Source organism: Sciurus vulgaris (assembly GCF_902686455.1).
Source record: "Sciurus vulgaris genome assembly, chromosome: 12".
In the NCBI taxonomy this organism is placed as follows: Eukaryota; Metazoa; Chordata; class Mammalia; order Rodentia; family Sciuridae; genus Sciurus; species Sciurus vulgaris.
The window spans coordinates 28,820,018-28,842,232 of record NC_136473.1 but is presented as its reverse complement, the minus strand read 5'-3'; the positions used below and the strand labels follow the sequence as shown (position 1 = coordinate 28,842,232).

Genomic DNA, 22,215 nt, shown 5'->3' with positions numbered 1-22,215 from the left:
TGGCTCAATAATTTCTACACCTCCTTGAAGCTGTGGAGTTAGATACAGTGCCCCCTGTGGCATTCAGGGTATTCACATCTGGGTGGCCCATTTCTACCTTGAACAGCAAATCAACCCTGACACAAACTGCCTAGAAATCAGGGGGAGAACTAAGAAATCTGAATGCTAAGGGAGAACTCTGCACATTCTGTGTGTGTCTCACCTTAGGAGCTTGTTGAAGCTGACCCAAAGAGACATCTTTAAAATTTTTTAAGAGCTTAAAAAACAATCAAATCCCCTGCATATCCCAACCACACAACCCTACTTCCATGGGTTGGTTATCTATGCCCACACATCTGCTGTGGTGAAATGTCTCTTTTAATCTGCCCATTTTTCAACTGGACTGTTGGTTTTCCTGTTATGGAGTTGAAAGATGTCTTTATTCCAGATACAAGTCTTTTATCAGATATATGATTTATAGATATTTTTCTCCCAGTCTATGATGACTTTTTATATTCTTATGGGTGTATGTTGAATCAAAGAAATGTTTAATTAAAATAAATGTATCCATTTTTTTTGTATTGTGTATGCTTTTTGTGTTGTATCTAAAAACCCTAGCTGATTCAAGGTTATAAGAATTTTTTCCTGCTTTCTTTTAGAAGTTTTATGGATTTAACGTTGAGATTGGGGGGCGGTAATATGGTGTGAGATTTGTAGGGGGTAACATGGTGTAAGGGTCTAAAGTTATTATTACAGTTTGCATGTGTTCCCCAGATTCATTTGTTGGAAACACATCCTCCATACAAGAATATTGGGAGGTGGGGCCTAATAGATGACTGGGTCATGAGGCAGAGACCTCTTGAATGGATTACTGCTGTTATCAGGGATTGGGATTGTTATCACAAAAACAGATTGTTATAAAACAAGTCCACTTCTCTTGTACATGCTTGCCCTCCCCTATTTCCAAGCTAAGATAAAACAGCAAGAAGGCACCCACCGCATGCTAGCAACATGCTCTTAGACTTCCCTGCCTCCAGAAACCTGAGTCAATGTCTGCTCTTCATCAATTTCCAAGTCTATGGTCTGTGGTACTCCAATACAGCAGCAGAAAACAGGCTAAGACGCTTTTTGCATATACAGATCCAATTGTGTCAACATCATTTGTTGAAAAGACTATCCTCACTCCACCATCTGGAAATCTCACCTCTAAAAGTGTTAAGTAATTTAATTAATTTCATTTGAAAGATTCTGTCGCACTCAATAAAATCATGACTACATTAAAAAAATGATTTGAAATTTCCATATTGGAAATCATCTCCAAACAGCAGCTCTATTCCGAATTTTATTGTTTTCGGAGTAAAGATAATATAAAACAATCTCTTAAATGTGATACATGTCAGAGTCTCTTGGAAAAAACACACTTAAGAAAAATGGAGAAAAGCTCATACAATGTTCAAAATTTTGTAAACTATCAGGATTTTTCAGGTTGTCATAGCTTTTTCTAAGAGACCAGCCTAAGGCTCTCATGCATGAGTAGTAATATATTATAAAATAAAAAATTTTATGTAGATAATTTCTAGCTTAGAATATGTCATTTTTGTTTACAAGAATCTTCTAAAAGCAGCCCAGCACAAACCTAACACTAATTTTTTTTTTTTGCTTTAAAGATGCATTTTTTTTTATCATTGTTTATCAAAAGTTACATTTTTATTAAAAGTTTCCACTGCTAGGCACAGTGGCACACACCTGAAATCCCAGTGGCTTGGGAGGCTGAGGCAGGAGGATTAAAAGTTCAAAGCCAGCCTATTTGCAACTTAGCAAAGCTCTAAGCAACTTAGCAAGACCCTGTCTCCAAATTAAAATAAATAAATAAATAAAAAGACCAGAGATGTGGGCTCAGTGGTAAAGTGTCCCTTGGGTTCAATCCCCCATACAAAAAAATAAAATAAAATAAAAATTTTCACTGATCTGAGACTTTCCAAAGACTGTTCTAAACCCCAAGGAAGCAGGGATGTTGACTGAACAGATATACCATCACTAATCTCTGAATTTTTTTTATTTAAAGAATAATTGTCCTTAGTAGGAATATCACAACACTTCACACCTCTTTATTCAAATTCTTTGTCAATATACTTGGTTCTGCCTTTAAGAAATCATTGAAGATAAGAGTTTTCAACCTTCCAGACTTAATTCATTCTCTTCCTATTGTAACATTTTATTTCATATACTCACACACCGGCACACAGCTATGAACTCTGGTTTTGTTATCACTAGTATTTTATTCTGTAAATCTCACTCATGTCTATTTTACATTGAAAATGATAAAGTGTACTTCCAATAACCTAGGGCCATTATGAAGACAAGGCGACAACATGCAAATACCCACATGCTGGATGGAGATCTGGATCATATAGTGGGGGATACAGTGATGAAAGAGAGAGACAAAGGCCTCACAGTTCTACAGCCCATTGCCTTATGTCCCCCAGACATAATGTCCCCCATAAATACTTGGTGTTCACAAACAGAAATGTTGAATGAATTTTCAAAGTCAAAAATCACAAACATATGCCAGGCTCTGTAGCACACAACTAATCCCAGCGGCTCAGAGAGGCTGAGGCAGGAGGATCACAAGTTTGAAGCCAACCTCAGCAACTTTGGCCCTAAGCAGCTTAGCAAGACCCTGTCAAAAAATAGAAAGATAAAAAGGGCTGGGAATGTATGTGACTTGGTGGTTAAGCACTCCTGAATTCACAATCCCCAGTACAAAAAAAAATCACAAAAATATACCCATAAACTTAACATGCAAATAATAATGTTGGATGACAAATAGAAACATAAACATGTAGGATACAGGAGTCCTCCTAAAGTAACAAAGTACTGGGATATTAAAAAGTACATACTGCAGCATTAAAAGTACATTTCATATCATGCTAAGTGCAATAAGCCAATCCCCCCAAACCAAAGGCCGAATGTTTTCTCTGATAAGGGGATGCTGATCCTTAGTGGTGGGGGGTGGTAGCAAAGACTGAACGAACTTTGGATTGTACAGAGGGGAGTGAGGAGAGGAGTGGATGGAAGAATGAGAGAGATATTACCACCCTATATACATGTATGATTACACTACTGGTGTGACTCAGCATCATCTGCAGACAAGGAATGAGAAGTAATGCTCCATTTGTGTGCAATGTGGCAAAATGCATTCTATTGTCATGTATAACCAATCAGAACAAATAAAAAATTAATTTAAAAAGTACATGTCAAATACCAAGTTTGGGAATCACATATTATATTCCATTAAGGAAGGAAATAATACATTGAGAATTTCATAAGAGAATATCTGGAATATGGATTTGTCCTCTAAAGACAGCATGAAGAGATACACCACTTATATTCCAACTAAGGTTCCAGCGACCACTGGGAGATTTTTATCATTTACAAAATTAAAGATCCCTTTGCAACCTCAATTTCTTTGGATGCTACTGTTATAAAATTACATATTAAAGAATTTCAATGTACTCTGCAATAACAACAATAACTAACTAACTAGATAATGGAAATTATTTTACAATCATTGCAAAATAACAGGTTGTGCCTTATGAAATTATCTTTAGAAATAATTATAGTCATGGATATAAATGTTCCCAAGAATTACTATCTATGGCATGTACAATCCTTCTCAGTACTCGATGGAAAAAATTTTTTTTTCTAATCTAAAAGTGTAAAAAAGATGAACTTAACTGCTCTGGACAAGTTAGCATCCTAAGTATGTAAAGATAAATATATTTAATAACCATCTTAATGATACAAGCAGCCACAAAACAAATAAAAGCACTTTTCTCAAGTTTTTCCACAAAGCCTCTTTAGGAAGCTTTTCTCTCTGCCTCCAAATAAGAGCTTGTAGAATCATTGCACCCTTAAACCACAGTGCAACTGAGAACCAGAGACTAGAACTGCTGTCCCTGGCAGAGGAAAACATCCATTCACTTGCTCTTCTCTTCATATCCTTTCTTCTGTGCCCAAACCACTCTCATTATTTCTGTTGGTAGCACCCAATTTCCCAGCCCGTGGGTGCTTCCCTCTACCCTGCCTTATTGGATCTCCATCACCCCTCCCATAGACAGCCAGGGTTTTTCTTCTTCCAAATTCATTCTAATGCCTGATGGCTCAAGAAAACGTCTATCAAGGCAACAGTGAACTCGCACACAGCCACACCACATTAAGATCACCAGGATTGGTGTTTAAATGGAACCACCTTCGCTTGGACATGTGTTGTGAACAGTACTGTTTACTGAGATGTTGCCCCTCAGTTGTGTAAAGAAGCATCCTAGACTCAGAGATGTGTAGTCAAGTCAGGGTAGCTGGCCCTCAGTCTCTGTGGGTCCCCTATCTGCAGATCCATTCAACCACGGGGGAGAAAACTGTGTCTGTGCTGAACACACACAGATTTTTTTCTTGTCATTATTCCTTACAGGAAATGGTACAACAACTACATATATAGCATTTAAATTATATTATGTATTATATGTAATGGGTAGATGACAAAGAAATGTGAGGATGTGTGTATATAATATGGAAAAGTTATACCTTTTTACATAAGGGACTTGAGCATGGGTGGATTTGGTATTCAGGGGGTTCTGGGAACCCATACCCCATGATTCCAAGGGTCATTAAATAAACTGTGTTCTGAGTCTGGTGGAAAATAAAAATCCACCTCCAACAACCTCTGAAGTGGTAGGTGAGTCATTCAGAGACCATTTCTTATAAACTCCTGCCCTACTCATCCAACCACAAAGAAAAGTGAATAGGAGGACATTTCTCTATGTCCTTCAAGCTGCCCTGGCTCTTCTGTCCACATGCCGATGACCCTGTAGAAGCTCCAGCAGTGACTATAGCCCATGCTTTGAAGCCCTCTCTCTGCATCCACTGCCCCAAACACATGCATCCTACAGCTTTTCCGGAACAGGGTAGTCAAATAGGTGACATGGAAGCCAGAGATGAAAAAATGCCAATTAGGGAGGCTACAGTGAACCTACGTCCAAACCACAGGGAAAGCAAGGAGAAAACCAAACGAGAATGGAGGAGAATCCCTCTAAGCCTTAAAAGAGAAGGGTTATAACTAAAACAGAGAATTAGGAAGTAGAAAAAGAATGCAAGTTTTCAAGCCTCATTTCAAAGTATTTCAGAAACCAGACTCAAGGCAACCTTAAAGCATTCTGAATTTTAAAAATCAGAACATATTAGTATCATTACTTCTAAAAGCAAAGAAGAAAAGACACGAAAGTGAAAAAGCTTTTACTGGTCTCAGAGATAAAACCCAAAAACCTTCATCTATTTGTGGGGTGGGGTACAGAGGAAAGGGGAGGAGGGTAAAAATTAGCTGCTCTGGAGTGATGTTTAGTTATATGGTCCTTTTTCCAAGTTCCAGTTCATGCTCATCTTGAATCTTCTAAAGCCTGCAGTTATGATCCCAGTGTGAACATATACAACAGAAAAATGTCAAATAAAACATTATTACAACTTGCGGTATGACAGTAGAGCATAGACAGTGCCTGATCTTCCCTCTTGCAGACTATTTACATTCTTATCAATGTACACAAGTCTACACAAAATGACAAGCTACATTTGGATGGCAACCAATCTGCTGCTTCCGAAATTTGACTAGTTCAAGGAAGAGATAATATGCACAAGAACACAGGTGGAAGCACGTTGTTGGAATTACCAGGAGCAGATGCAAATTTCCACCTCAGAAACAAAGGAGGTTCAGGGAGAAAAAACTAGAAAGGCTTCTCCCACTGTCTGTCTGCCTTTCTCTACCTGAGAACAGAGTTTGCCTTGACTAGAAAATCAGATGGCTTCTTCCACCCGGAGGGCCCTGCTTCCCATGGCAGGAAGGGCTGTTGAGTGCTGTCCTACCCTTTCTATTACTTTTTCTATAGTCTCTTGAGATCATACCTCAATTATATTATATTATGTTATATTATATTATATATAATATATTATATATATATAAAATCATGCTATATTAAATTATATTGCCTCACATTACATGGCAACACTAAAGGAGGAGACAGAAATGGGTAAGGAAACCAATCAGTCATCACACCCTGGGACATGAAGTGGCTGGCAGATACCCAGGGAGCCTCAGGGGTTTTGAGTTACATTTGTCATGCATGGTTCTGGGCAGCAGCAGAAATCCAGGGTGATAAAGATCACCCAGGTACACTCGAACTTTAAGACAGGTCTGAGACCAAGATGTAAGAACAAGAGACAGCTTTTGGGTCTGGTAGCTAGAAACTCAAATTGGTAACATTTATGTTATGTGTATTTTATCACAATTAAAAACAAACTCAAAACTTGAGGGCTCAGCCTTTCCTTTGACATATGCTCAGGGAAAGATTTTTTCAGGCCCTGGAGTGGCCAACGAGGAGTCCCTCCAAATTTGACACACATACTGCCAGAAAGAGGCCTCCTCACTGGGGATATCTAAATTAAACAAACAAAAATTCGTAAAAGATGCTGCACTTTAAGAGGAGGATATGATTCTTCAAGTGGATAGAAAAGAGTGTGCTTTTGAAAAATATTTACCTACAAGAAACAGAAGAAACCTTTAAAAAGAATGAATTTTGTGTTTTCAGGAAATACAAGAAAACATAAGAAAAAAAAAGTGAGATTTAAAAAGTTACTCAGATGCTTTTTGAGATGTAAACTCACATGATAGGTGTCGCCTGAAAGAAAAAATTCTTAAAGAATGAAAATAAAATCAATGTACTTATATTTACTTATGTATGTATTATATTTACAATGTACTTATATAATCATAGGGCAAAACCCAGAACTGATACTACAAAAAAAAAAAAAAAAAAAAAAACTTCCTGCTAACAAAGAGGACACATTTGAGAAGCCATCTCAGGGGACAGGAGAAAAGGACAAAGGAAACAGAAGTCTGAAAGAGAAATAAGTTGTTTACATGAGGAAGAAGTGGTGGGGAAGAGGGAGAGTGACAGAGACAGACGATAGAGAGAGAGACAGCATGAAGATCCGCTTCACTAAGCGCTGCCCGAACATGCGGAACACTACAATCATCAAACTCATTCCAACACTTTTTTTTTTCTTTCTGAATTTAAAACTAACTGAACCAGGTGATTAAAAAGACAGACAAAATTAGTCAGAAGAGACCCCTGTGTAGACATATTCCTATGAACTTTACATTAAATCTAAAGAAAAAATAACATCAGGATCCAGTAAAACAAATAAACCAATTACTTTAGAAGAAATAAAAGTCAGATCGCTTTTATTTCTCTTTCAAAGTCCTTAAATGCCAGAAATCAGGGAACATGGTCTACAAAAGTTTTAAGAAGAAAAAAACAGTGAACTTGTGATCCAATAGCTTAGTACTCAGGTACAAAAAATATCTAAAGTTTCAGAAAGACCGTCATCCACGTTTCAGTGCTAAAAATGTTGGAAGATTTATGCCAACTGATGAAGAAAGGAATCAAAGAAGAAAAAACTGAAGAAATGGGGAGAGGATCCCTTAAAATGGCAAATTTCAAGCACTGAAAAGAGAATCTAAATCATATTTTTAGATTTTTAAGCAGTAACTTGATTTAAATTTAAAAATAATTCTCATATAATAGTTTATTGATAATTATATTTGTCAAAATAATAAATAAAATTTTATTTATTTTAATAAAATAATAAAAAGTCCTGCCAGGTGTGGTGGCCCTTTCCTGTAATCCCAACAACTCAGGAGGCTGAGACAGGAGGATCACAGGAGGCTAACTTCAGCAATATAACAAGGCCTTAATCAACTTAGGGAGATCCTGCAACAAAATAAAAAAATCAAAAGGGCTGAGGATGTAGCTCGGTGGTAAACTCACTGCTGGGTTCCATCCCCAGTACCAAAAAACAAAAACAAAAAACATAAATAAATTAAAAACAAAATAAATTCTCAGAAGAAAAGAATTGATTTAAATATACTCAAATTAAATATTTAAAAATTAGGGTTGGGTTGAGGATGTGGCTTAATGACAGAGCACTTGCCTAGCATATGCAAGGCCCCGGGTTCAATCTATAACACCACACAAACACGGTGTAAAAAGATATACACTTATTTCAGGGTAGTGGAAATGTATATATTTAAAAGTTGAATTGATAAAAGTAAATATAAGGGATATGACAACAGGAAGATTGAAAACCTCTGAAGAAAATCATCACAATTAAATGTTAACTAAACTATAAGATAATTTAAGTGTATGGTAAATAAAAGTCAACTGTTATACTTTTAATATATGTATAACTATATATTATATATATCTTGAAATTTATATATACCTTGAAAATCAATAATAAAATAAAATATCTTAGTGGAGATAGGCAAAGATATAAAAAGTCAATTTAGGGAAAAAACTATGAATGGCCAGCAAATATCTTTAAAATTAAGCACAATGAGTCACCCATGTGGCATACCCCTATAATTCTGGCTACTTGGGAGGCTGAGTTAGAAAGATAACAAGTTCAGAGCCAACCTGGGCAACTTGGGGAGTCCTTGTGTCCAAATGAAATTTAAAAAGGTCTGGGTTATAGCTAAGTGGTAGAATGCTTTCCACCATGTGCCAAGTCCTAGGTTCAGTCTACAGTACCACACACACACACAAGGAAAATGGTGAACAAATAAAAATTAAGACACAAATTTTTCATCTTGAAGATAAATTAGAAAAAAATGAAAAAAAATCCAATACACAGTACTGAAAAGAGTTAGAGTCAATAGTCACTCTCACATACTTCTAAAAGTGGGAGGATTTGGAACAACCAACGACCATTGTGAAAATAGTTGGAATAATCATGGCAACATTTTAAAATTTCATGTCTTCTGATGCAGCCCCTCCATTTGTAAGAATTTATCCAAATAATCAAAATGTGTGCAGGAGCCTATAGTCACTCAAATGTTGTTTTACAAAAAGTTCCTAACCCATATCAAAATATACATAGCAAAACTATTAGATAAATGCATATAAAATATAACAAAATGTGAAATGCCATTTTTGTTTTTTGGATTTTTCTTTTTTTGATCTTATTGCTATTATTATTATTGTTGGTGGGAGTCTTTTTTTTTTTTTTTTTTTTTTTTTGGTCTTTTTGAAACTGGGGGAGGAACCCAGAGCTTTGTGAATGCAAGGCAAACATTTTGCCACTGAGCTACATCCCAGCCCTGAAATGCCATTTTTTAAAGTATTGAAATGACAGGCAATTTTCCTTTTCTCTGCTTCATCTAAAAACATAAACACACAATGAAACCTCTACAATGACACACCTTACAATAATGGGACTGGGAACATAACACAGTTGCTGTCCACCCTCTGCCTCGCCCCAGTTCTCAAATAGGGACAAGTTCAGATTCCTCTGCAGGAAAAAAGGATCACTGGCAGGAAGGGAAAGGTCACTAAGGGAAATAGCAGGCAAATCTCTCCAGGAAAACAGATGGTGGGTGGTAGGTAAGTGTCCAGTCATCCCACATAAGTCAAAACGGGCACCCACTAACCAAGACTTCAAGGAATAGTTACTGCTGTCCAGAGGCCCTAGCCAGCTACAGGATTCTAAATCATCAGTGATGTTTAAGCCAGAATGAACAACTGCCACTCAAAGGTACTAATCCATGGCCAGGACCTGGATAGTTCCCATAGTGGGACCCTTGAACTCCAGATTAGCTACTTACCCGGCTTGTGCTCATCATTTCATTAGCTGCACAATAATTCAACTCCTCGTTTCTAATAATTGGATATTTGGGAACTCACTTGTGCTATGCTGTCATAGCATCCTTTTATTGGATTTCTTTCATAATAAAAAATGAAATTAATACTATTTTAAAGTTAAATTCTTAAGAAAAAATTCACTGTGTAGAAATTTAAAATCATCCTCAAAATAATAATGGAGATAAAACAAAAAATTTAAATGTAGTCAAACAATTTGGAATATATTTTTTTAAAACATGAACACTATGTATTCAAACTGAAGAAGTTAGTCTAGGGCTGGTAATGTAGCTTGAGGGTACAATGCCTGCCTAGTATGCAGGAGGCCCTAAGTTCAGTTCCCAGTACAAATAAATAAATGAATAAATAAATAGAGCTGGGCATGGGGGCACATGCCTGTAATCCCAGCGACTTGGAAGGCTGAGGCAGGAGGACTGAAAGTTCAAGGCTAGTCTCAGCAACTTAGTGAGAATATATCAAAATAAAAAGTAAAAAGGACTGGAAATGGAGCTTAGCGGAAAGCACCACTGGGTTAAATTCCCAGTACCTAAAAATACGTAAATAAATAAATAAATATCCAAAGCTTTATTCAAGGGAAAATTCATAGTATTAAATATTATTTTACAAAGGAAGGAAAAGGAAGAAATTACATAAATAAATCAAGCAGGCACTTTAAGACATTACATTGGGAAAAAATGATATTTTAAAATAAAAAGGTAACATAAAGGAAAAGGACACGGAGATACAAGAGAATTAAGACCTAAATCTGAAAGCTCTTTGTTTGATAATGACAAAGTTTATTTGGAAGAGAAAGAATCCATTGTAATGGGATATTTTAAAAACTATTAATATTCTCTCTCTCTCTCTCTCTCTCTCTCTCTCTCTCTCTCTCTTTTTTTTTTTTTTTTTTTTTTTTTTTTTTGATACTGAGGATTGAACACAGGAGCACTTGACCAGTGAGTCACATCTCCAGAACTGTTTTGTATTTTATTTAGAGACAGGGTCTCACTGAGTTGCTTAGCACCTCACTTTTGCTGCGGCTGGCTTCGAACTCAACATCCTCCTGCCTCAGCCTCCTGAGCTGCTGGGATTACAGGTATGTGCCACCAGTCCTGGTTCTTTTGTCTTTCTTAATACATGTGTTTCCTAGAAGATTTAGAAACATCATTGGGGAGTTGATGGAGAAAATAAGAGTGTTTTACAGAAAGAATACAAAGAGAAAGAAGAATAAGTTAATATTCTACTCTAGACAAGCAAAATTTGCTTCAGCTCCAAGAGGAGATTTTTTCAAATTTCTCTATTCCCCTCCTTTAGCACATTAACCACCTGACCTGGAAGACACAGCTCCTTGAGTGTTCCTAGTTCCTTTCCCCTGGCCCCCACAATTACCATTAAGGCTTGTATTTGAGTCATGACAAAGAAAACATGAAGCAGAGGGGAGCCTCCATACTCCTAGCATTGAGTACGGGTGGGAGGAAGAGACAGAAAGGTAGAAGAGAGTTTTTGGCTTGGAGAGAAACAGGTGAGGGCAATAACAAAGTAACATCAAGTTCGATAACAAAGGGAAAGGAGGTTTTTGCATCCTTCTATTAAGATTCTGGAAATAGATCACCTCTTGAGCAGTGCCCCTATTTTGAAATTAACTTTGAGTAGGGTCCCATCTGCTTAGTGGAGTAAAGGGGAGGGAGGCCCTGATATTTAGTTTACTGAAACAATGATGATTAGGTTAGATGGGGCAAATGGCTAAGAGACTGTGGAACTAGCTAGTTAGAGCTGAGTGAGATAGTATTGTAGAAAAGGTCAAAAAGTGACAATCTAGAAAAGGATCAAAAGAAACCATTCATCAGGTCCCTTATAGCATCAGTGGGCACTCAGATAGCTAGGAAGTACTAACAGGTGTAATGCCTAACCAAAACAGAATGAACTACAAGCTGCACAGGATTTCATACCTGGCTATTGACAGGGTGCCTGTCCATCAGATAGAAAAGGGGTGACATCACTCTAAGACCAAAGGAGTTAAAGTGTACCATGATTTTTTTTTTTTTTTTTTGTACTAGGGATTGAACTCGGGGGCACTCAACCACTGAGCCACATCCCCAGCCCTATTTTGTATTTTATTTAGAGACAGGGTCTCACTGAGTTGCTTAGTGCCTCGCTTTTGCTGAGACTGACTTTAACCTCCAGATCCTCAGCCTTCCAAGCTGGATTTACAGGTGCGTGCCACCATGCCCAGCAATCTTGAACCCAGGGTGCTCTACCGCTGAGCTAAATCTCCAGTCCTTTTTATTTTTCATTCTGAAACAGGAACTTTGGATCCTCTTACCTCAACCTCCTGAGTCACTAGAATTACAGGTGAGTGCTGTCCCACCCAACTAAATGTCATTTTTAAATGAGAAGAGATATTGGAAACAATCTGAGATATGAATCATTCGTTCCCAGGGAGAGTAAATAGTACCAGAAAGAGTTTTAAGCATCCATACATACACAACTGGCCTAGCACCCATAAAAGACTGCACTGCAGAGAGATTAGAGTGTGGGATTCTGGGTCCATGTGCCCTGGGTTTGATTGCTAGTGGCACAGTTTGGAAATCTACAACTTTGTGTAATTTACTTAATTCTCAGTGTTTCAGTTTCCTCGTCTATAAAAGATACTGGTTTCACTTACTATTTCTAAAGATTAAAAGAGTTAATAAGAGTTTAGATAAGTGTCTGGACCAAAAAAGAGTTCATTAATTTTGGGCTCCTCTTATTAGTACCATTAATGAGAACGATCAGACCAGTTACAGAAAAATTCAGAAATGCAATTTCTCTACACAACCAAGTAGTATGGTGACTTAAAATTTGCTTCCCTGATACATAAGTGATCAAAATTATAAAGGAGATATAAAACGATCAAAAGACAAAGAGATTTCTAACACAGCACTATGGTATAAATGAAAAAAATTTGACCACACTCAAAAAAATATGAATTACCTATATTAGTTCAAGAATTATGCCAAGTAGAAAAGAAGTGTGCCAAAAGAAACTGAAAAAATTCATCAAAAATTACCCCACACACCACATATACACAAAACAACCTGGGACCACAGGCTTTCAAACTTTCCCAAAGCAGAAACCCCACGATGTGTAACAGTTAAAAGACTTGAGAGAAAATGAAATGCCCCAGTTCACTGAGAAAGTTACCCATCTGCACACACAAAGCTGCATAAAATAAAACTATAGGCCAAATTTTTTTTCACAAGCTTTTGTTCCTTCAGGATTCCTTAGTGCCTCTAGTACCCTATGACATTCCAACAGGGGATTAGATCTGGCTGTGTTCTTCCTCACTCTGGAGTTTCTTCCAGGTACTTCCAGACTTTCATAGTGCCAAGTTAGAGCTGCAGAGGAGGGAGCCTCCAGTCATGCAATCAGAAGATTAAGGTGGTCCCAGAGCCAAGAATACACAGAAAGATACATAGAGGAAAAGGGATTTGCAAGAGATATGAGGAAGTGAGACAGTAAAAGATTGCAATAATAATAATAGCAATGCTGAGGAACAAAGCAGTATATTTCTGTTAGTGAAAGCATAAATGGATTCGATCTTTCTAGTAAGCAATTGAAAATGTGATTTAGAACCTTAAATGCACATACTCTTTGACTTAATAATCCAACTTCTATCAGTTCATTCTGGGGAATTAATTTGGATCAAAGATAAAGATTTACATACAAAAAAAAAAAAAAAAAAGGAAACAACCTGAATGTCTAAAATCAAAAACAGTTAAATAAATTAGGGAATATTCCTATGATGAGTTATACAATAATCAAAAGCCATGTTTGGGGATAAAAGTCATAAAATGTACAGGTTTACAATTGTTTAGGGGAAAAGGTGGAACACAAAGTACAATCTCAACTGAATTTTAAAAACGTGTATTATGGCAGAGACTACTGGAAGAAAACAGCAATATGAATGGAGTCTCTGGGTGCTGGGACTTAGTGAATTATTTTCTTTTATATATTTTTCTTATTGTCTAACTTTCTGCACTGAGTTGTATTATTTTTATGATCAGAAAAAAGAAAAACCAATCATTATTGTCTATATATATAAATATTCATATGAATGATAAAGAAAAAAATTCAGGTCTTCATTCACCAAGGAGAAAACATTTGCAGCACACCCAAGAATTCCAATCCTCCAAACCAGAATCTTAATAATGGTACACTTTAAAGCATAGAGGATGAAAAAACCTAAATCCCTCAGAAACCAGGAGAAGCAACATCTCTAGGGGGAGGGGGTTTTCCAAACAGTACTCAACACTCACATGGGGGGGGGCCAGACTTAAAAGGTTGAGGGAGCGTCAAGAGTTGCTCAGAGTAATACACACATACCCCTCTCTCTCACACACACATTCACTTAATCTTGTCATCCCAAGCTGACAGCTCAAGCTAGTTGGTCTGGCCCAGGAGTTCGCCAGACCGCCCCCTCGGCGCCTCAGGTGTACCTGTTTGTGGTGCGCGGTACAGGGGTGGCGGGGCTCCTGAGCATCCTCAGCGCCGGGGAGGTGCCGTGGGTATTCTGCTCGCTTTCCTCCACCACGAGCCTGCACCACCAGGGGGAAAAAAAAAAAAAAAACTAAGTTGTTAGAACTCACGGGGAGCGTTGGCTGGCAGGTCGTGCGTTGCGCTCGAAGCCTGACCAGGGATCTTTGCGCACCCCGACTCCGGGGACAGTTCCCCAACCACCGAGTTGGAAACGCCTTAGGAAGGGCAGGAAAGGAAAGCAAAGACCAGAATGGAGAGCCCGGGAGGCTGGTTGGAAACCCGACGGCAGGTGCTGCTCCGCAGCTCTCTCACCCACAGCGATGCACGTTGGAGCCCCCACCACACTGAGAGGTCCCTCACCACCCATTGCGATGCCCACCGATCCAAGTCACCCGTTCCCCGCCCCACCCCTCCCCTAGGCAGCCGCTGCCCATCGGCTTGTTCCCGTAGCGACCAAAAGTCTGCGCGCCCAAGGCGAGCTGATCTGCGCCCAGAGCTCCCAAGGCGCACGGCGGGGCGCACGGCAAGGATGCGCGGGACCTTCAGGTCGATCGGCAGGGGCCGGGGATTACCTGGAGCGGGCGGGCGCGTCGGTGGGGCACCAGAGCAGGCGCAGCAGCAGCAGCAATAGTAGCAGGCTGGAAAGCAGGGCGAGCAACGCGCACCCCGGCCGTATCCTGAGCCATGGGAGCCGCCGCCGCCGCCGCCGGTGCCCGGGCGAAGCGTAGCCGGGGCGGCCCCGACTCGCTACTCCCGCCGCTGCCGCCGCCGCCACCACCACGGCCGTAGCCACGCACACCCCCAGTGTTTAAAGGCGGCGGCGAGGGGCGACGACAGCGCGCAGCGAGGGCCCGCACACTCTGGGCGCCCCGAGCCCAGCCTGCACAGTCTTGGCGGGGAGAGAAAAGAAGCTGTGTCCTGGCTCGCTCTCTTCGCCCACCCAGCCACGGCCCGCCGAAGCTCGGCGCTCCGCTGGCAGATGACGATTCACCGAGCTCGCCGCCTGTCCTCCCGGAGGCGCTCCGAGCTGCTGCGGGCTCTGGTCGCTTGCAGCCGCCGCTGCCTCTGCCGCCACCGCGCGGGGTCACCTGAAGGTTGGGGCGCGGATCTCAACTCCATGCTGATTGGGCTTTAACTTTTCCGCGCCCTCACCTTCTTCTGAGAGCCCGCGTGGCTCCTCTGACGCCCACGCAACCCACCTAATCACACCACAACTTGGTCTGCGTCTCAGCGACGAGAAGGTGGACTTGGAGGGGCGAAGGGGGAAAGAAAAAAGGGCCCCACTTCAAAAACTTCGAAAACTGTGGAGTCGCTCTACTGGATCCTCCCACGCATTAAAGGCTGCCAGGGACTTGGTGGTTATTGGATGGAACACAGCAGTGCGTGGAAACAGTAACTTTCCCTTATTTAAATGCCGGCTCATTGATACCAGAGGCCAGGAAATCTTTAGCGGTGGGCGAACAACTTCCGAGGACTAAATCCACCCCCTGCCTGTCTTTGTAATAGTTTTTATTGGAACACTTACCTCCGTGTCCACTATTTTGCACTATTTTGTACTATCGATGACCATATGAGGCTGTGTGACCTATGGCTGCTTTTGTTCTACAAGAGCAGAACTGAGAAGTGACAGAGATCCTATAACCCTCAGAGCCCATATTCTAGCTGACAAGTTCCAGAAAAAGTTGGCCTTCTGTTAAGAAGCCCGTTAGCCTGAGGCTCTCTCTGTACTTTCAGCGCCTACCTAACAAGGAACCTAATTTAAGACTATCACGACCTCATAAGTTTCAGGCAGTCACACGCAATCAGGTTTCAGCCAATCATAGACAGCCAACTCATCACCACCACATCCAAATAAGGCAACTACCTAGATATAGCCAGCCAATAAGGTGATTTCTCTACTAAGCCTCTATGATTCCCGAATAAAAGCTGGGTGCTCACTCACACTGCTGACTTGGGCTCACCCAATCGCTTCTGATTCTGAGTGGTGCCTGAGTGGATGCTCTTTGCCTCAAATAAACATCTAAATTTGTCTACAAAGTTTTTCTTTCATTGCCGCTATGGATTGAACGTTGGCACCCCTCCAAAATTCATGTATTGCAACCTTAATCCCCAATGTGATGGGTTGGGCCCATAGGGTCTTTCGAAGGTCATAAGGGTGGATTTCTCATGATAGGTGAGAACCCTCAAAAGAAGAGGCAAGAAAGAGTTTGTTAGCTCCCCCTCGCCCCACCCCGCTACCCCCACCCCACCCCTCTCTTTCTTTCTCTACTCTGCATTGTGAGGTGACCCATGCCTGTAATCCCAGTGGCTCAGGAGGTGAGGCAGGAGGATCACAAGTTAAAAGCTAGCTATGGTTGGGAACATCAATAAAGCACAGATCTCAGTGGTTATATGAGGGCACACAAGATCATTCTACTTTAGTATAAATTTGAGATTTTTTTTTCCAAAAGCATCCCTTGGACTTCACCATCTTGGGAATACCTTTATAAAAGCATTATGAACAGGCTAAAACTTTAAAAACCTTTAATGAGTTTGCATTAATGAATTACTTTTCAAAGTAACAAAAGTATTTAGATTTCTACTGGAATCTCTAAGAGGCATGATGTCTTACACTCAAGGAGACCAATGTAAGCAACTTCGGGGAGCAAGTTGACTAGAAAGCCAAATAAAGCTGTCACCAGAGAGTTGTCACAAGAAAAATAACATGTCAAGAAGAGAAATACAAGGTTACCTAGTCCCTTTCTGGTTAATTTTGCACACACTCTAAAAATATTTGGTTTGAAAACAAATTAGAACTTTGCACATAGTAGTTAACCAACAAATGTCTGATCAATGAAGTCCGGGGGTTTTGGGTTAGTGGTAGAGGACTTGTTTAGCGTTATGGTAGGCACTGGTTCAATCCTAAGCACCACATAAAAAAATAAACAAATAAGATTAAAGTTATTAAAAAAAAAGTCTATCTAATCAGTGAATAAAAACACTTTATAATTAATGCTATTCTTCAGATAAAAAGGAGAAAGAAGCCGAAAATAAATGTGGTTAAAACTAAGACTTCCTTTTATAGCTCACGCTGTTGTTAAGATATGTATTAATCAAGAAAGAAAAAGATTCTAGTTTTACTAAGACTGACATTTTTAGGGATCTCATGCCTTATCTGAATTTGATATAATAAAGTAAGCTGTATTCAGAGAGGGCTAAAATGATCTAGTAATACAATTATATATATTTGAAAGTTTAAGCCCTTTTTAAAATAAGTTGGTATGGCACAATCTTCATGCAAAGGAAAAGTTGTCTAGATTTGGAAGATACTGAATTTTCTCTCAGTACAGAAAAATGGTACAGACAGCTCATACTAAAGATGGTTTGCAGAAAAAGAAAAGGGCATTATTGTATCAGCCAGGAAGCTGCAATTTCACCTTAATTTACTAAAGTTTAATATTTCAGCACAGCTGGGCTCAAAGCAACTGCAGAAGAGTCAACCTTGCACTGGGTTCCCAGACCAGGATGCAAATGAAGTTGCTTTTTATCAAGCCATTGGCTATCAGCAGGGGACTCACAAAAGCCCCTTTTAATTGGAAACCAAGTGTAAGTTTGCAATGGGAATGCTGAGCCCAGTGTTAAAATCTGACGGTAGGGAATTTTACTACAAACTTAGTAATTTAAGATTTAGTTTGGAAAGATATGAATTATCTTCCTTATCCTTCAGAGATAAAGGAGCCTGATGAAAACACAAGCTTTAAATAATATCAACCATAGAACCAATACCCAAATAACTACGCATTTGACAACTTAATATTTAAGGTTTAACCCGCGACCCCAAAGATCTATGCCACTATAGACATTTGAGATAGCGCAGAGGCCACAAATGGAGACACAGTCAGTGTGCTGTGCAAAAGCTGCTCCAAAACAGGTACAGGAGCAGACCTCACCCCCAGCGTTTGCCTCTCGTTTTGGCCTTTTTTATTCTTCATTTAACATCACGAATGCTGTGTCACAGATTAACTTTTCAATAGGTATCTGGGAAGTTTGATATATAGAAAAGGTCCCAGTCATTTCTAGAAGTTAAAGATATTGCTAATCTTTGGTGTCAGGCTGTGTATAGCGGAAACAAGTGATTTCTAACAAAAACAAAAAGATGATTCAAGGGAAAGCTAGAAATGTATAAAAGGTCCATAGGCATGAATATTTGGGGCCTCACAAAGATGGAATCCCAAATACCAGGTGTATATGTATATGTACGTATAGATATATAGATACAGATATACTCTTGTTGAGGTATGTTTGTGTGTGTGTGTGTGTGTGTGTGTGTGTGTATGTATATAAAGTTTCACTGGAAAACATGAATAAGAATTCTCAATATACGAAAGGAAGGAATGCTGTGAGAAATGCAGAAAATTGATGCACCAAAGAATCTTTTCCTTTATCTGGGTGATATTTTTACCTCTTGGTCTAGAAAGTATGGTATCTAATATTTCCAGACTGCTTCATTGGCTTTTGTAATATTAAAGATTTGGGAAGACTGCAGGACAACACATTCATAACATTAAACTACTCCTCAGAGAGAATATTCATAAGAATAGTATAACCAAGTCTGCATGTTTTCAATACACGTAGGATATAAATAAAAGTGGCAATAACATGAATAAATCAATGACCTCCTATGAGGGACATCTCTTCAAATAGTTCTTATTGCAGATTTTCATCCACTTCAAATTTAATGCAAAGAAGTAGAAACAATTCCATGTATAAAGTGTTTTAATTTAAACAGTAATATAATTAAATCAAAAATAAATAAGGGTTATTATTCACTTTGCAAAACAGAATTTTTAATGTATAAAACATCAAAAGTCCTCTCTCTGAAATCCACTTAAAAGATCATAGGGAACAAAAGAGAAATGGAAACTATCTATCCTGAAATTATAAAATGGTACAATACCATCAGCTCCCAAAATGCCTGCCAATATGAACCACTTGGATGAGAATACCAAGTTTGAGACATATCTCCCCTATTTAGGACCTTAGATTTGTGGGAAAGAAGTAGAAAGGTTTCAAGGCTCTACTAGTACTCAGTTGGGAAGAGCAAAAGGCAAGACAGCCACAGAAATTAAGTAGGGTCAGTATGAATGGCCAGGGTTGCAAAGCTAAAAAGAATTGGTGGCAATATTTCTGCTTTCAGCAAACAGAGTTGTTTGCTTGTTTGTTTGTTTGTTTTGCCAAAGTAATGATGACCTAAAATTAATGCTGACCTTTGAGGAGAGACTCTACAAAAGAATGTTGTAGCTAATGAAGAGAGTCAATTTATCACGGAAAAAATATGCACCTATCCTACCTACCCAAATAAACAAAAGACCTTTAAGCCAATGTTTTTTAAATGGATCTGACTTCTTCCCAGGTGTTACAGTGTCTACAGGACCAGGCAGAGCTCCAATTTCTTTAATAGATTGAGGAGTAGAAGTAGAGTATGTAGATGTAATATACCAAATACGCCGTACTTTCTCCCCAGGTTTTCTTTCCCACTTCCATACAATCTAAATTATAAGCAGATACATAACTAAACAAAATACATCCAACAAAGTTTCAAGACATGTGCAAGTAAAAAGACATGTGCCAAATAGTTTCCCTTCACAGTATACTGGCAAGTATCGGGAAGAAACTAACATGACCTCTTTCAAAGATGCATAAACCAAAAAACATGCAAAAGTTCTGCAAAATGAAAGGAAAGGAATGTAAATAGTAAAAAGCAAATGAAAAAATATATGTTGGAACATGACTCCAGGAAACAGCAGAAAACAAAGTAACAGCTACTTCTTGTTCTCCAGGAAATTAAATATAGCATAAACTACCATGAAATAGGAGAACCCAAAGAAATAAGAATTGAGAGAAGAGATAATAAGGCAATAGAATATATGGAAACTGAGCCAACAAAAAACAAAAATCAAACCAAAAAAAAAAAAAAAAAAAAGGTGGAACAACCACCATTGAAGAACTAAATTATCTTAGAAGTACATGAAGCAGAATGTTCATGGCAAAAACTCGTCAGTATAAGAGATTGGACTGATGACAATTACAAAAACAAAACAAACAAACCAAAGAAAGGAAACAAGAGAATATGTTGGCTAGAAAAAAAAGTGTATATATAAGCCAGGCATGATATATGCATTCATATAGGCATTAATTGTTCTTTTTTAAAAGTATGAAAATGAAATATTAAAAGATATAATAGAAGAAACTTTTCTGAAATAGAGAAATATGTGAATTTTGATGTTTCATGTCATCATTGTTTGAATTTACTATGTGAATTAATAGAGAAATTTAATAGAGAACACAAATATCATGACATTTGTTACAGAATTTATTAAAAACAATAAAGAATACTAAAGGTATCTAGAGAGAAGAAATATGTTAAAAATGAATCTAACTTCCAACTTCACCTTGGCAATATGAGGCAAAAAATTATGTTTATTGAGTTCTTAAGCAGAAAATATTTGACCCAATAATTCTATACCCAGCCAAATAATTTTCTCTTTACATATGAATTTGTCAAATGTTTTCAAATATTTGGGAACTCAGGATACATAACACTTATGTATGTCTCCTGGAAAGAAAAATTAACTAATGACCCAACAATAAAACATGAATCAAAATTTACTCCAGTCATGCACCTTAATAATTGGACTTATTTCAGTCAACAATGAATCACATATACAAATATGGTCTCACAAGAAGATAATGGAACTGAAAAATTACCATCATGTAGTATTTTCACTGTACCTTTTCTATGTTTAAATATGTTTTGGTGCACAAAAGCCTACCATTATGTTACAGTATTTATTGGTTTGTAACCTAGGATCAAGAGGCTATACCATATATCTTAGAGTGTTGTAGGCTAAATCATTTGGTTTGTGTCAATACATTCTATGACATTTGCACAATAACAAAAATTGCTCAATGACACGTTTCTCAGAACAGGATCACATTATTAAGCAATGCATAACCGTAATTTACAATAAAGAACTCTTATTTTTTATTGTTCTTTTTAGATATACATGACAGTAGAATATATTTTGACATATTATATATACATTGAGTGTAACTTCCCATTCTTGTGGTTGTACATGATGTGGAATTACACTGATCATGTATTCATATATGAACATAGGAAAGTAATGTCTAGTTCTTTCTACTGTCTTTCCTATTCCCATCCCATGCTCCACTTCCCGTCATTCCCCTTTGTCCTAATCCACTGAACTTCTACTCTTTCTTCCTCCCCACCCCACCTTATGCATGTTAGCATCCCACATATCAGAGAGAACATTTGGCCTTTGGTTTTTTGGAATTGGCTATTTCACTTAGCATGATAGTCTCCAGTTTCATTCATTTACTGGCAAATACCATAATTTCACAATGAAGAACTCTTGATCATGAACCCAGATAAGAAAGAGATAATTTTAAACAAAATTAAGTACAAATAATAGAATTCTATAGCATATTAAATTTTCTTTAAAATAGCTACACAAATATACATTAATAAATTGATACAATAAATCTGGAAGGAAAACTCCAATTCATGGCAAATAATGAAAAGGATGAAATAAAAAAAGAAAATAATGGATATAATGAAGCACATTACTTTCCTCATTTTACCAAGAAGAAGAAGGAGAAGAAGAAAGGAAACCATGTTTAAATATCTCCCAAAGAAGAGGAAGAGAAAGAAAATTCAGATTATTTGACAAAAGATAGAATATCAGTTCAAGCAATATATAGATCTGCTACACTTAGAAATGTTTTATAAAATGTAGCAACAAAAATTAATTCCTAGCTGCACTCTTAATAAACCAGCCCTAGGAACCTGAATGAGTAATAATCTAGGGAAAAATGCAGTAGTAAGTATGAGCTGCCGACGCAGCAGGTCACCTGGGGTGCAGGATCATCCAGGTAATCTAGAGGTCTGGTTTTAACATTTATGCAGAGA

At 38.3% G+C, this 22,215-nt stretch overlaps 1 protein-coding gene across 1 annotated transcript in view; it reads right to left on the bottom strand.

Annotated features, from left to right (window-relative positions):
* ST8SIA6 (ST8 alpha-N-acetyl-neuraminide alpha-2,8-sialyltransferase 6) overlaps positions 1 to 14,909 on the bottom strand; it is a 112,049-nt gene extending 97,140 nt beyond the window's left edge. The window contains exons 1-2 of the mRNA XM_079108225.1: positions 14,816 to 14,909; positions 14,204 to 14,302 (exon numbers count right to left, since the gene is read on the bottom strand). Coding sequence (XP_078964351.1) covers positions 14,204 to 14,247 — 44 coding nt within the window. The 5' untranslated portion in view covers positions 14,248 to 14,302; positions 14,816 to 14,909. The remainder of the gene's footprint in view (positions 1 to 14,203; positions 14,303 to 14,815) is intronic.
* Positions 14,910 to 22,215: the final 7,306 nt, after the last annotated feature.